Here is a 15,438-nt window from a genome sequence, read left to right on the forward strand (position 1 = left end):
ATGTTAATAATTACGATTCTTAGACTCATAGACATAAAGAACAGACTTGTGGTTGCCAAGGGGGTGGGGGGGTAGGTAGGGGTGGACTGGGAGTTTGGGATTAGCAGATGCAAACTAGTATACATAGGATGAATAAACAACAAGGTCCTACTGTACAGCACAGGGAACTACATTCAATATCCTGTGATAAACCATAATGGAAAAAATATAAAAAAGAATATAGATGTACGTGTGTGTGTCACTGAATCACCTTGCTGTACAGCAGAAACGAACACATTGTAAATCAACTATACTTTAATGAAAAATAATAATAATTACGATTCTGTGCTCAGAAGCTGAGATTTAGGACCCAGATGCTGTCCCTAATGTTCAGGCCTGCACAGTTAAAAGCCTGTCTCCTTCAGTTCCTCAAGGGCAATTATCTGAGGCCACCCTCTCCTGGCCCCCGGCCACTACTTGGTCCAGTGGTGACTGGGCAGGGCGGTAGGCTGCTACAGAGTGCCCAGCATGGAGAGGACAGGCATGGGCAGCAGCCAGGGCAGTGGGGGTGGCGCTGGAATCCAAGGCAGGAGACTTGCACTTGACTCCCAGGTCGGCCACGCCTAATCTTTGCTGCCAAAGGGTCCTTAAAAGTAACAGGAGAGTCATAATCCCTAGTCTGCCTACCTTCCTAACTAGAGTTGCCATGAAGAGTAGAACCAAAAAGAGACGGTGAATGTGAATGTGGTCTGAGAACTGTAACAAGCTACAGGAACATCAAGGGCTGAAATCAAGGCTGACTTCTTTTATAGGAGACTTAACTGGGCTCAGAGAAGTGAGGCGTCCTGCTCAGGGTTACGCAGTTAATAAGGACCGGGGCTGGGAATGAGGCTGAGGCTCCTGAATACCGGTCTAATATTTAAAAACCAAACAAAACCCCTCACCATACCATAACCACATCAGCTATATTATTGGATCACCTTGGAAATTTTAAAAAATGGATTCCAGAACATTTATTTCTAGCCAACACCCAGCCTATTACCCACACCCAGGGAACAGTCAGAATACAGTCTCATTGATTTTTGGGGGGTCATTTTTGGTTTCAATTCATCTTGAAGAAACAATCTGTGTTTCTCCTTTCACGTGGCCTTCTGTTCATTACCTTTCTCAGCATCAAAAAATCCCTGATTCCTGATGTGAACAAAGGCAAGAAGGAAGGGACCGTTTCCTGGAAGCATCTACATATGTACCGACGTTTAAGCTGCTCCCATCCTGGGAAAAAATGTGACTTTGTAAGATGAAGACAATTATCAAGCCTGCCTTAGGCATAAATAGCTCTCAAAAAATGTTAATGAAAACAGCAGAAAGGAAGAGGAACTGCTGAATGGGCACCCCTGGGATCTTGAAGCGCCTGAGGATTAATGGAAGAAGGAAAAGGGTGTGCACAGGTGGGAGAAACATAGCATTAGGCTCCATGTTTATGCCGCGGCCAGACTTCAGCTAATGTCCTCGTCCGTGTCTTGTCTGCCCTATCACAGCCTTAGATGGAAATACCCTAGGGAGCAGGAGTTCATGTCTCTGGTCCAGATTTCTAACAAGGGACCTACCTTGCTGCATCATGCAAGCAGGTGCTGAGGAAATGTCTCCTGTTGAGGATAGCTATTTTGTTAACTCGGGGATAATACAAACACTAATTACTACCGGACATTGCTCCTTCATCACGGGCAGGCAGCGTAACCAGCACTGGACTGATAGTAACTCGTTCACTCTCACAACAACCTTATGAAGTAGGCACCATTATGTGCCTACCATTTGACAGTTAAGGAAATCAAGGCTCAGAGAGGTTAAGTGTCTTACCCAAGGTCTCACAGCCAGCTTCCAAAGAGGGTCTGCATGACTGTGGCTGTCACCACAAATGGTACAACTCAACAAGGTAAGATGCATCACAGACTGGTCCCAGTGCCCTGTCCTCCTTTAGGTTCTTTTGATCCTCATATGCACTCATGAGGTACTCAGGGGAGATGTTATTACCTCAGTGCTATGGAAAGGAAGCCGCCTGAAGACATACTGTGAAAGTGGCGGGGCACAGCTAGAAGACCAGCAAATTCTGTCCTTTCTTCTTTGCCCAGGATCATTTCACCCAGTATTTCTTAAACCTAAGCCCCAGACTCTGCCTGTCATGCTCCTGGCACTGGCCTGGGAATGCTGGGGAGAGGGTGATGTGACCTTCAGGGGACAGTCGTGAAGAGAGGGAGGCACAGGGAGGCTGAGGGACTGGAGGGAAGAGCTGGTGAGTGCCAGACAGGAAAGGAGGGAAAGGAACTTTAGTGGAAGTAATGTATTTTATTTCAGAGACTAAGCCGTCTAGCATTGGGCCCCCATATCAATGAAACAGTTGGGACCAGATTTGAGCTTTTATTTTGTGGTAAATGGAATGGTTCGAAACAAATAAATAAGAAGCAATTGACTCCATCTTTCAAAGGGAGCAGAATTGTTCTGAATTGTTATTAGATGGTTACTGTCATCCTGGGCTTTCTATTAAATGGAAATAACACTGTGAATGTTATTCTTTTCACTCAAGAACGTTTTTCTTGCTTTCTGGGTTCTTTTTGAGGCTTTTCTAGGATTGCACAGGCTGCCCTATTAAGCACTCTATAATTCTTGTCTATTTCAGGCTAGATATGCAATGTGATTTTGTGGCCAGGGAGCAGAGTGGTAATACAGCCTTCATGTCTGGGTGAGCGTCCACCACACTTAGGGGGAAAAAAAAATCTCATTTTCAGGTGCTTTGGACTGAGACACATAAGAAATAATCGTGCAAGAGCAATACTCACCGCCCTGCTGCTCACACCCCTCCCACCTGCCCCCCACAGAGCGGGATTGCGCTCAGGGAGGCCATCCCCAGCCAAGGGGCATGGAAGGCCCTCGGGTTCAGACAGCGTCTGTGTCCCTCTCAGCCTGCCCTGTTTAACTGGTGAACCCAGGAGTCGCAGTGATGGGCCTTACATTCGCTGAGCCACTTGTTGGGATCCAGCATCAGATACTGTTTCGTCGTCTCCAGCTCCTTCATTAGCCACTCGTACTTGGCTCGGACCTCGGCAATTCTCTGCTGGCGATGCTCCAGGATTTTCAGCTTTGCATTGAAGCACATGACCTCCTAGTACACAGATGGGAAGGAGATGGGGGTGGAGGGGGGAGGGGAAAGGACCTTCAGCTCAAATCCAGCCCAGGCAACCTCTTCTGGAAAGGAATACTTGTGCTTATGGTCAGTGCAAAAGGAGCAGGTCACTGGGAAGTTTGGGAGGGAGCTGGGGGCTCAGCTCAGACAGCCCACTCACGGGGTAGGGCTATCACTGGCATATCTCAAATTTAGAAGGCGGCTGGTGCTCCAAAATGGAACCAGGAGAGCCTTCAGAGGTCTCCGGGCGGAGAAACAGGCTGCTCTCCCAAGCTGGGTGCACGGGCCCGTCTCCCGCCGGAAGCCGCTGGGAGTCTCGGTGGCCTGCGCCCTCTTCTAGGGCGCGGCCTCGGCGTCAGCCCGGGGACCTCCTGGGGGACCGCCACCGCGTGGGGAGGGGGAGGCGCACCTTGCTGCTGCCCCCTCGTCGCCGCTGCAGCCGCTCCACGTCGTCGATTTCATAGACTTTAATCTCAAAAGGTTCCCCGAGGCCCCTCTGGGTGCTGCGCAAGGGGCCGTCCACCCAACGGACCCCTGCGCTGTTGGCCGGTTTCCTCACAGGGGAGGGGGTGTCAAGGGACAGCGCCGGGATGAGCCTCCGTCTCTGGGAACCTAGGCAGGGGATTAAGCCTAAAGTTAATCGTTTTGAATTTCTCTTTTTTTTTTTAACGTCTTTGTTGGAGTATAATTGCTTTACAATGGTGTATTAGTTTCTGCTTTATAACAAAGTGAATCAGTTATAGATATACATATGTTCCCATATCTCTTCCCTCTTGCGTCTCCCTCCCTCCCACCCTCCCTATCCCACCCCTCTAGGTGGTCACAAAGCACCGAGCTGATCTCCCTGTGCTATGTGGCTGCTTCCCACTAGCTAGCTATTTTACGTTTGGTAGTGTATATATGTCAATGCCACTCTCTCACTTTGTCCCAGCTTACCCTTCCTCCTCCCCATATCCTCAAGTCCATTCTTTAGTAGGTCTGTGTCTTTATTCCTGTCTTACCCCTAGGTTCTTCATGACCGTTTTTTTTTTCCTTAGATTCCATATATATATGTGTTAGCATACGGTATTTGTTTTTCTCTTTCTGACTTACTTCACTCTGTATGACAGACTTTAGGTCCATCCACTTCACTACAAATAACTCAGTTTCGTTTCTTTCTATGGCTGAGTAATATTCCATTGTATATACGTGCCACATCTTCTTTATCCATTCATCTGTTGATGGACACTTAGGTTGCTTCCATGTCCTGGCTATTGTAAATAGTGCTGCAATGAACATTGTGGAACATGACTCTTTTTGAATTATGGTTTTCTCAGGGTATATGCCCAGTAGTGGGATTGCTGGGTCATATGGTAATTCTATTTGCAGGTTTTTTTGTTTGTTTGTTTTTTGTTTTTGCGGTACACGGGCCTCTCACTGTCGTGGCCTCTCCCGTTGCGGAGCACAGGCTCCGGACGCGCAGGCTCAGCGGCCATGGCTCACCGGCCCAGATGCTCCACGGCATGTGGGATCTTCCCAGACCGGGGCACGAACCCATGTCCCCTGAATCGGCAGGCGGACTCTCAACCACTGTGCCACCAGGGAAGCCCTATTTGCAGTTTTTTAAGGAACCTCCGTACTGTTCTCCATCGTGACTGTATCAATTTACATTCCCACCAACAGTGCAAGAGGGTTCCCTTTTTTGAGTTTTGATCTTTTAAATGTAGTTTTGATGCAAGGGCTGGCAGCATGACAGGGCTGTCAGAGCCTGTGGCAGAGCTGTGTTTGAACCCCTCCAACCTCCCACCTCCCGCCTCAGCATCCACTTCCTTACCTGGCACTTGCTTTACCTCCACAAGCTCAGATGTCCCCCCCTACCTGTCGAGCCACCTGTGGTCTCCCCCCGAAACACACACGCTGGAGGACACGAGAACTGAGAGTCACCCTGGCCACACCCTCAGCATGGACAAGGGTTACCGTGAAATTAGAGACGTTCTATTAGCGAGAAAAGATCCTAGTGTTTGGTATTGTGGTAGGAGGAGTTTATTTGCTTCTAACAACAACACTGGAATAAGCACTGATTATGCCAGGCCCTACTTATCGTGCCTTACACACTGTGACGGAGACTGTGAGCTGCCCCCCAGTACCTGCCCCCCTCTTCTTCCTCTGCAGAAGACCCTGAGTTGGAGCAGGGCACACGGCCACCTAGGTGTACCCTGTGCGGTACATGTGACTTAAGCTCCACCAGTGCAACAGAAGAAGAATTGCCCTGTGTAACAGCTAAAAAGTGTCCTGGAAGGATGAGGTCTGCTCTCCTCGTCCTCTCGCCTTTGTCCTGGATGGAATATGGGCCTGTTGGCCGGTCCATGACATGAAGATCGTAAACAACAGAAAAACAAGAGAAGGAACCTAGATTCCTGACACCCTGGAGACCTTCACAGTGGTACATGTGTTACAACTGAACCTACATTGACACGTCATTATCCATACGGATACCCAGGGTCCATAGTTTACACTGGGGTTCACTCTTGGTGTTTACATCCTGTGGTTTGGACAAATGTGCAATGATATGTGTCCACCATGATACGATCACGCAGAGTATTTTCCCTGCCCTTAAAACCCCCTACACAGACTTTTACATGAGAAATTAATCTCTATATTGTTATTAGGGTTTTCTGTCACAGACAAGCCTAGTATCTAATTTAATTCTCACAGAAGCAGAAACTAAGGTACAAAAGACTTCAGTAACTTGCCCAAAGTCTCAGTGTTCCCTTGTTTAAAAAATCCATTGCCGGGCTTCCATGGTGACGCAGTGGTTGAGAGTCCGCCTGCCGATGCAGGGGACACAGGTTCGTGCCCCGGTCTGGGAAGATCCCGCATGCTGCGGAGCAGCTGGGCCCGTGAGCCATGGCCGCTGAGCCTGCGCGTCCAGAGCCTGTGCTCCGCAACGGGAGAGGTCACAACAGTGAGAGGCCTGCGTACCCCCCCCCCAAAAAAAATCCATTGCCCACGTTCTCTACCAAAATAAAAAATAAAAATATCAGATAATAAACGATTTCCCTAAAGGATGGGTTATAATTAAACATCACAGAACTTGGCACATAGTAGGTGCTCACTGAACATGAATATCCTTTTGAGTTTTTTCTTCATAATCTATTTGAGGAGATGAAAAATACACAGAAATCATAGAGACTGTATGGTTAGGCCATTTAAGATGGCTGTTCTCTTGTTCTCTATAAATCCCCTGCTTGACCAGTCCCTGCTTCACTCACATGACTACCCAATCCTCTTAATTACAGGGCTTAATCAGTCCCTGATAACCAATGAGCCCACCTGACATCAATTCCCCCTATAAATGGTAGCTTCCTTTTCCCCCGAGTAGTGAAGACTATTGCCATATCTTGTCTGCCGTACATGGTGGGGTGTCGCTCCAGGACCCTGTGCGTCAGATCCCTCTGACCAGTAAACCACTGATATCTCTGTTGCTGTCTCTGGGCTCTTCCTTCGGTCTCAAGGCTGGGTAACTGCAAGGCTTGTGGGCCTGCAGGGTGCATCCCAAGAACTGGCGAGCCTAGCTGGGAGACCAAGGAAACTCCTGTGAGTGCTGAGATGTTGGGAAAAAGGGACGGGAATGGAAAGTTGCAGGGGTAATCCCAAGAAGGCTGTCCATTAACATGGTAGGGCCCAAAGGTTGCAGGGATAATCCTGCAGTGGGGCCCTGTGGCAGCTGTCTACTGTGAGAGATGTCTTTCTGTTCCATTATATTAATGGTATCTTCTTAACCTCCGGGTCTCTTTCCAGTTTAAAAGTAGCAGCCCCGTGCTCGTGGCTCATCTGACTGCCCAAGGATGGCTGGTGACTACAGACAAAATGCAAGGACCTGGATTATCTATCAAGGGTGTTATCTGGTTGGGTAAGACAAGCAAACCCCCAACCTACCATGCCTAAACGATTACAGGCCCAGGCTTTAGGGATATTAACTCAGGAACTGGCTTGTGAATTGGATGCGGCCAGTTACCCAGAAGGGTTTAGTTGGGGCCCAAGGCAACGGCAAACTAATAAGAGCGCCCTTGGGCCTCTGGTCCCAGCTCTGGCAGGAGGCAGAGCAATGATACAGTGTGGTGGCAGCAACAGCTATCTGCCGTCTACAGTGCATTACAACAGGTGGAAGACGTTACCAAAGGCCTACCCGAGTCACCCAGCAATGCAAACAACCACCATCTGGCATCTAGGACAGCTGAGCATGACATATGGGACCCCCATGGACACTGACAGTGACCAAGGACCATGCAGTTCAGGAATGGGCCGATAAACATGACATACACTGGCATTTCCACCTGCCTTACGACCCCACTGCTGCCAGGCTAATGGAAAGGGTGACTGGGCTACTTAAACAACAATTGAGATGGGAACTCGCTCTCTCAACATGTGGGCCAGGAGACTAACTCAAGCCCTAGGAGCTATAACTGAACATCCCAGGAGCAATCATCCCAGTGCCGACGCCATGTTAACCCAGAGGAAACTAGTCAACACAACCGGAGTTCAACAGTTGCCCACCAAAGGACCGTTGCCAACTACCGGTCAGGACAACAACTCGCTTTGGCCCTGGCCACAGGATCTAACCCCAGGTGAACACGTTATAAAATGGTCCTGAGACTGGCAGGTAAGCCCCCTGTGGTTTGGGTTTGCTGCCTCGTGGGGAATCGGATTAGAAAGGGACCTACAGGTTTTACCTGTCTTCTACCTGCACTCCTCCCGCAGACTACTAAGGGAATTAATCCAGGGCCCCTACTGGAGAAAGGCACCATTCTATCACATCGCCTCTCCAGTATTCAGCGCCGGCTGTAGGGACTGGGGGTGGACGGGCAATACGGTACTGCAGGCCAGGATGCAAACCACAGGCAGGGGTGGCGATATCTCAGGATGCTGACACTGCTTGTTATCTTGCTTAATGATCACGATCTTCCCTGTAATCTGTCTGTTAAACATCTTACATTTCACCCCTAGTCTGAGCGGAGGTAATCTGTCTGTGGACCGGGTGACAACGGTGGCCTCACTACAAAATTAGTTTCATTGCTGGGTCTACAGCGAGATGCCACTGTCGTCCTCCTGTGAACTTCCATGAAAAATCGGCCGGATGAGCACCTGGCTCCAAAGATTGCCCACCTCTCGGGCTCTTGATACTCTTTAGCTGCTGGTGTCCGTACTGCATTTGTGGTATTTGGTTGCAGTGCACCTCTACACACCTGACGCCAGGGATATCGCAGAAGAGGGGTGGACCAAGTTCGTAAGGGTGGTGCAGGGTGTGTACGGGTAGACTGTATGGTGAAGCCATTTAAGACGGCTATTCTCTTGCTCTCTGTACATTCACTGCTTGCCCAGCCCCTGCTTCACTCACGTGACTATTCAATCCTCTTTATCAGAGGCTCACTCCGTCCTGATGAGCCTACCTGACGCCAATTCCCTCTATAAATGGTAGCCTCCTTCTCCCCTGAGTAGTGGAGACTGCTTCCGTGTCCTGCCTGCCGAACCAGGTGGGGTGTGGCTCCAGGACCCTTCGTATAAGATCCCCTGTCCAGACACCACTGACGTCTCTGTCGCTGTCTCTGGGCTCTTCCTTCGGTCTCGAGGCTGGACAACTACAAGGCTTGCGGGCCTGCGGGGTGCAGCCCGACAGATAACATGAGATTTGTGCCCTTAGAGGCAGGTCTCTAGAGGATTCTAAAAGCAATCACCACAGGACTGGCAGGGCCGGGGGCACCAATGCACCGAGCACCACTTTTGCTGGTGACTGGTGGCATGAGTGAGTGAAGCCAGGCCCTGGCTTCTGAGGACGGGGCCTAATCTTTTCACCCACATCTGAAGTGGATCTAGCCTCGTGCATTGGGCAACTACCATGTTTGTTCCCCTGGTTCTGGCCCCTCTCCCGCTGGGAGGCTGTGGGCCTGGCCCCCTGGGAGGGAAGCTTGGGCCTGTAGGTGGTGATGCTTCCTCAAACAGCTGCATCTCCTGAGGCACACCCACCTGGCAGCTCCTGCCTCTAGTAAGGGGCATCTAGGAGGCTTGCTTTCTCCTGGAAGGAGGATGGTTGGGAAACGTGACACCATGCAACCGGTTTATCTTGACGCTGAAGGGAGCCCGATCTCATTTAACTCAGGATTGATATGTGGTCCCTCCTGAGTCCGAGGAAAGAAGGTGGAGTCGGCCTGAAGCCGTGGCTACCTGCACTTAGAGTCTGGGCTGATTCTGCTTTTCAATAGAGTGGGCTCCATCCAGTCACACTTCAGTGAGAGTGAGGGAGAGCAAGAGAGCTTCCACGCCATGATGCAGCAGCAGTCAGATGGGGCTGCACAACACGTAGGGAGGCCGAGGAGCGCCGAGAATGCAAAGGATGCACAGTCTGGTGGTTTTTCTGGAGGACCTGGGAGACGGGCTGCATCGCTAGTGGGCTACTGTTGGGGGAAGCACGGGTCCTTACAGCACCATGCCCATGGTGCTCAGGGAACCCCAGAGGAGTTAGTGCCCTCTCTGCACCACTCCCCCTCCATCCTCCTCCCCCCAATTCCAGTGGATTCTGCCTGTTGAGTGCCGGGCCACCATGGCCTGCGTGGCCTGATGACCCTTCCAGAAAGAAAGACAGTGTACTTTTCTCCAACTTTGAGAGATCCACTGACTGCTAAAGAAAGCTTAAAGTATCACAAGCTCAGAGAGGAAAAGAGCCAGAACTCTTCGGTATAGAATCAGGGGGCCAAGGCACAGGACGACCTTCTCACCACCCCAGGGAGCTAGGAATGTGGAAAGCCACCACCTACAGCTCCAGGCAGTGGTGGTGACTGGGTGGCGTGTGACTGTTCAGAGTGTGGGTTGGTGGGCTTTCCTTCAGGAGACGACGAGGGACTCTAAGTACATATTGATAGTTAATTTTCTCTACAAAGCATACTCTGTCCTACAGGCTCCTTGATCTCATAGCAAATCTCCCTTTTTTGGGCCCAGATCTTTATCTCGTGCATGCACGAGCACATGCGCGTGTGCGCGCACACGCTCACACACACTGACTTAGAAAACTGGGAAGTGTCAACCACTGAAGCAAAGTAAATATGTCTCCTTGTCAGTGGAAATAAGCTGGCTGATAGTTTTGGGTTTTTTAAGTCGTCCTGATCAAGCTAGCTGACTCTGAGCAAACGGCTCTGCCTTTGTGGGCTCGGCTCCAGCCCCCGTCAGATGGGGCTGCTGCAGAACATGTAGGGAGGCCGAGGAACACTGAGCATCAGTGGGAGGATGTCCAGCTCTCGGAGGCAGGGAGAGTCTGAGCATCTTTCAGGTGGAGGCTGGGCCTGGCCACCAGGCAGCCCGAGTTCCTCAGGCTGCAAACACTCGTGATGGGGCTCCCAGTAAGCCCTCTTCCCTCAGTTGGATAATGTGTACTCAGCCCCTAGGAAGGGTGACTGGTCCTCCCCCTTACCTCTCCTGACCCCGAGGACAGGTCAGGGAGCAACAACCCCTCTAAAAGCGAGGTCAGTCATGTATGGGCATCTCAGTCGTTTAATCCACTGGGTGCATGTGTTCAGACATTTCTGGGATGACTCTTCTAAGGATCTGTTTATGTGAGAAATAGGAGAGGAACTGAGGAGGGGCATGGGATTGGTGGTGTATCAGTTACCTATCACCGTGTAACAAATTAGCCTAAACCCAGCAGCTACATTCCTGTGAGGCAGGGAGCTGGGCGGTTCTGGCTCAGGGTCTCTCGTGAGCTGCAGTCAAGCTGTCAGATGGCACCGCCATCATCTGAAGGCTTGACTAGGGCTGCAGCATCCACTTCTAAGCTCACTCATGTGGCTGTTGGCCAGAGTTTCAGTTCATTGCCCGGCGGGCCTCTCCACAGGGCTACTTACGGCATAGCAGCTGGTTTACCCAGAGTGGGAAAAGAGCAGCTACCGCGTCTTTCACAGCCTAATCTTGAAAGTGACATACCATCACTCACTTCTGTTGAAGTGATTCACCACCTTATTCTACTGCACACAGAGACCAACCCTAGTATAGTATGGGAGGGGACGAAGCAACAGTGAATGCCAGGAGTCTGTTTGCCACAGATGGGATGTGATCAGATGGGAAAATAACAGGAATAAGGGTCACTATCTCCTTCCAAACCACTCCAGGACGACCTATGAGATCACCCCGATTGGGGAAAGAGAAGTAAAGAAGCCTGAATGGAGAATGACATTTCACGGGGCTATTCGTAGCTTAATAGAAATACCCTGAAGCCAATCTAATTCCCATTGCCTTCTTTCCATGCTTTTTTGCAATCTTCTCAACTTCCTCACCACGTCAATCAATCCCTGCCAGGCTGGGAAGTGAGTGCCCAGTGTCGGGTGAGTTGCAGTCCGGGGGTTTCTCCCGCATGTAGTGAACGGCTATCTTGCATTTTCTGAGCGTTCTGAATTTGGTCACTGGTAAATCAATTCCATGAATGAACTGATATCGTCCAGGTCTTGCACCCACCACTGAGGAGCCTCCCCTCCCCTCTCGTCTCCTCCAGAGGTACACTGGGAGCCTTACTTGGGGTGTGATGGGGAAAGCTGAGGGCAGGGGCAGGGGAATGTGGTCACACCGGGGGAAATGGAGTTTAATGCTGTGGAGGAAGTTTCAGAGGGAGAGGTGGCGCCCTCACACTGCTGGAAAGGGCACAGGAAACAATGGCGCCCAAACGCCACGTCATCACTAGGAGAGAACTGACCACAGGGCCTTTGCCTGGGTCCCCACAGAAATATGATTTCTTGGATTTTCAGCATGCTCCACCCTCTCCACCTCTCAAGCAGGTGCTTCCAGCTTTCTGCTGAACCTAGTCCCTGTCAAAGACCACTTCCTTCCAGGTTGCTGGAAGGTCAGGGACGTGTCCGCTGTAAGGAAGCTGCAGGGAAGCGCCTTAGTCGGGCAACAGTGGTGCGGGGCCCCGTCAGATGCAGCTGCCTGGTTTGGGATCCACGTGCTGATGCCAGTGGGTCAGGATTCCTTTTTCTTCCCTATCACTCTCTGCTCATCAGCCCGGCACTCAGTCTGGACATGGAGACGTCAAGTGTGCAAAAAAAGAACAAAGCACTTAAGCTGATAAATGCCAATAGCTTTGCTGCATGAAATGGCCCCGACTTGACCTGAGCCCACCCTCTCCCCTCCTGCGTGCAGCAGGAGGGGCCCCCGGCCTGTCGCGCCCCACTCTACCCTCCGCAGCACTGATGGCCCCAGTGAGGAGTCTGGTGTTGGGCCTTCGGCTTTCACCATCACTGAGGGCAGATAAAAGTGTCCACATTCGACATACATACACCACTATGTAGAAAATGGTAACTAACGAGAACCTACCGTATAGCACAGGGAACTCCACTCAAAGCTCTGTGCTGACCTAAATGGGAAGGAAATCTAAAAAAGAGGGGATATATGATACCTATAGCTGATTCACTTTGCTGTACGGCAGAAGCTAACACAACATTGTGAAGCAGCTCTACTCCAAAAACATTTTTTTAAAAAAGTGTCCACACTGAGTCTGAAGGTGCTGCTTCTCAGGTCAAATGTCAGGAAACATGGGCATTCCGAGCGCCCAGGACTCACAGCACTCCTCAGGGAACAAGCTGACGTCCATCCCCACCGCCCGCCCCTGAGAACCCGCCGTCATCAGCTTTCCCTCCGTCACCCTCCGTCTTCACTCCGACTCAGGGTACAGGCACTAGAAAGACACTGAGTCAAAAAGCAGAAAGCACGAATGCCAGGAGGACCCACGGGCATCCGCGACGAGGATGGGGGAGGGGAAAGATCAGCGTGTGTGGATTTACTGGCCGGCAAGGGTCAGCTCCGTGGCCTCCCAGATGAATGAGGATGGGGCTGCACTGGCTGCTGGAAGCTTGAATTGAAGAGTGAACCCTTCCCAGGCTGGACAGGAGATGGCGAGGGGCCCGGCTGCAGAGGCCAGGCCCCTCACACGCTTGCTCTAGACCTCTCAGCCCCGTACCTGCCTCCACCCACTCTCCACTCTAAGGGGCTTCCTCGGTGTCTTAGCGAGCCAATTACTTTTCTAGTAGTTCCCAATTTATAGTCAAAAAGGCTTTCTCATTTGGAACCCTTTCTCATCTGTTTCTAGGTAGAGTCTCTTAGAAACACTCTAGAAATCTTACAGCTGCCAAGATGCTGCTTGCCTTATCCCCGTTTTCATTAAGCCAGGAATGACTGTGTTTCCTGAATTCATTAAAACAAAATAAGATTGCACCTGAGAACTGAACAAGCCGAGGGGTACAGACAGAGTGAACCATGGTGCTCTAGGCCCTTTGGAGGAGTAACCGGTCACAGGTTTTGGTGCAGTGGATCTGCTAACTGAACCCAGCAACCCATCGGTCAGTAACGTTTACTCGACACCCAGAGAAGGGAAGGCACAGTGTTTGGTGCTTACAGTGGGAAAGAAAATAGAGGATAGGCTTAATGTTTAAAACACGGGTCACCAGCAGGGCGAGATACGGGAAGTACATAGACAAGAACTCAGCTAACTTGTAGGACCACACGGTCAGCCAGCCAACCAACCAATGCATCAATCAACGGTGTCCAACTGATTCATGGTAACCTGTACCAGCCCAGCACTGCGGACCCAACAGGCTGAGTCAAGTGCTGAACAGGGCTCTCAGGAGCTCATGTCCAGCAGGCAGGTCAAGCCCTGGGTGCATCTCAGAGCCGACACACTCCCTGGCTGGTTTCTCTCCTGGGCTTTCTGGATGCTGTGTCACACCACACCCGGGCCTGCTACAGTGGCAATGAACTTCACTCAGACCAAGGTGCTGATCTAATTTTCATATTTCCCCAGCCAGCCTGAGAGAGAAGGAAAAGAAAAAGAGAGAAGCCAAGGGGTTTGGGGTGAAGTGTCAGGAACATGAGGAAGAAGAGAGAGAGTATCTGGGAGCGCCCACATGATACATGATACCAAAGAGCTATCAATCACTGAAAGGATGGGGCCTCAGGGGCGGCCAAGCTGATGCAACTACGCCATAAACTGCCCATCCCCGATTTCCATCCTCTTAGCAACTGAATGCCCTCTGGACAGGGTGGACATTCGCTCCCCACCTGATCTGGCTATCACTCTACTTCCTGGCTAATGGCTACACGCATACATTCGTGTACCTACCACGGGGGAGCTGGCAAGGAACGGTGGAGGGACTGATGAAAATCCATCTATAGGGAGCAACCCACAGCTTCTGTCACCTTATGACACTCTCAGCCAAGAACCTATAATGACTCCCCATTGCCGACTGCAGTAATTCTTATCACAGTTGCCAGATGTTCAAGGAATAACTTGATCTGGGCTTACACTTTCTGTCCGTTATTACATCCATTAAGAATATCCCCTTCGTTGAGTTAGCCCCGCCCTTTATCCGTAAACCATGCTCTTACTGCCTCAAGCTCGTGCTCCCATCACTGCCTCAGCCTACAATGCCCTTTACCCGCTTTGTCCCAGCATCCTTTAAGGCCTGGCCCAATCCCAATGTTTCCCTGTAGCCTTCTTCAATGTTCTGGGCCCTCTTTGTCTAAATACTTCTTACCCTTAGCTCTCACAACCTCAGTCAGCACTTGGCAAGGCACCTTGGTTCACGGTTCACTGTTCCCTGTTCCACACTCTTCATCCTTGCTCGCCAGTGAGATTACACACTTCTTACAGTGGCCTTGTCTTCTACGCTGCCTGCTCCTCCCCAACCACACTTGCAACTTCCATATCACCAAGCTCTAACTGCACAGAAGAGGCCTGATCAATATTTAACAACTTAAAATTAAATCCCTTCATCTGTTGATGGACACTTAGGTTGCTTCCATGTCCTGGCCATTGTAAATAGAGCTGCAGTGAACATTGTGGTACATGACTCTTTTTTTTTTTTTTTTTTTTGTGGTATGTGGGCCTCTCACTGTTGTGGCCTCTCCCGTTGCGGAGCACAGGCTCCAGACGCGCAGGCTCAGCGGCCATGGCTCACGGGCCCAGCCACTCCACGTCATGTGGGATCCTCCCGGACCGGGGCACGAACCCGTGTCCCCTGCATCGGCAGGCGGACTCTCAACCGCTGCGCCACCAGGGAAGCCCTACATGTCTCTTTTTGAATTATGATTTTCTCAGCGTATATGGCCAGTAGTAGGATTGCTGGGTCGTATGGTAGTTCTATTTTTAGCTTTTTAAGGAACCTCCATACTGTTCTCCATGGTGGCTGTATCAATTTACATTCCTACCAACAGTGCAAGAGTGTTCCCTTTTCTCCACACGCTCTCCAGCATTTATTGTTTCTAGA

The 15,438-nt window shown here is 50.7% G+C and overlaps 1 protein-coding gene across 1 annotated transcript in view; it reads right to left on the reverse strand.

The window, feature by feature from the left end:
- Positions 1–408: 408 nt before the first annotated feature.
- The window catches only part of KIF26B (kinesin family member 26B), a 168,373-nt gene continuing 153,343 nt past the window's right edge, over positions 409–15,438 (reverse strand). Inside the window, exons 11-16 of the mRNA XM_089909873.1 lie at positions 8,587–8,792; positions 8,303–8,382; positions 3,567–3,769; positions 2,986–3,136; positions 1,587–1,650; positions 409–625 (exon numbers count right to left, since the gene is read on the reverse strand). Of these exons, the coding sequence (XP_089765999.1) occupies positions 409–625; positions 1,587–1,650; positions 2,986–3,136; positions 3,567–3,769; positions 8,303–8,382; positions 8,587–8,792 (921 nt within the window). The remainder of the gene's footprint in view (positions 626–1,586; positions 1,651–2,985; positions 3,137–3,566; positions 3,770–8,302; positions 8,383–8,586; positions 8,793–15,438) is intronic.

Source organism: Delphinapterus leucas, chromosome 1 (genome assembly GCF_059928025.1).
Source record: "Delphinapterus leucas isolate spDelLeu-1000000601 "Yukka" chromosome 1, BTC_Dleu_Yukka2, whole genome shotgun sequence".
Taxonomy (NCBI): domain Eukaryota; kingdom Metazoa; phylum Chordata; class Mammalia; order Artiodactyla; family Monodontidae; genus Delphinapterus; species Delphinapterus leucas.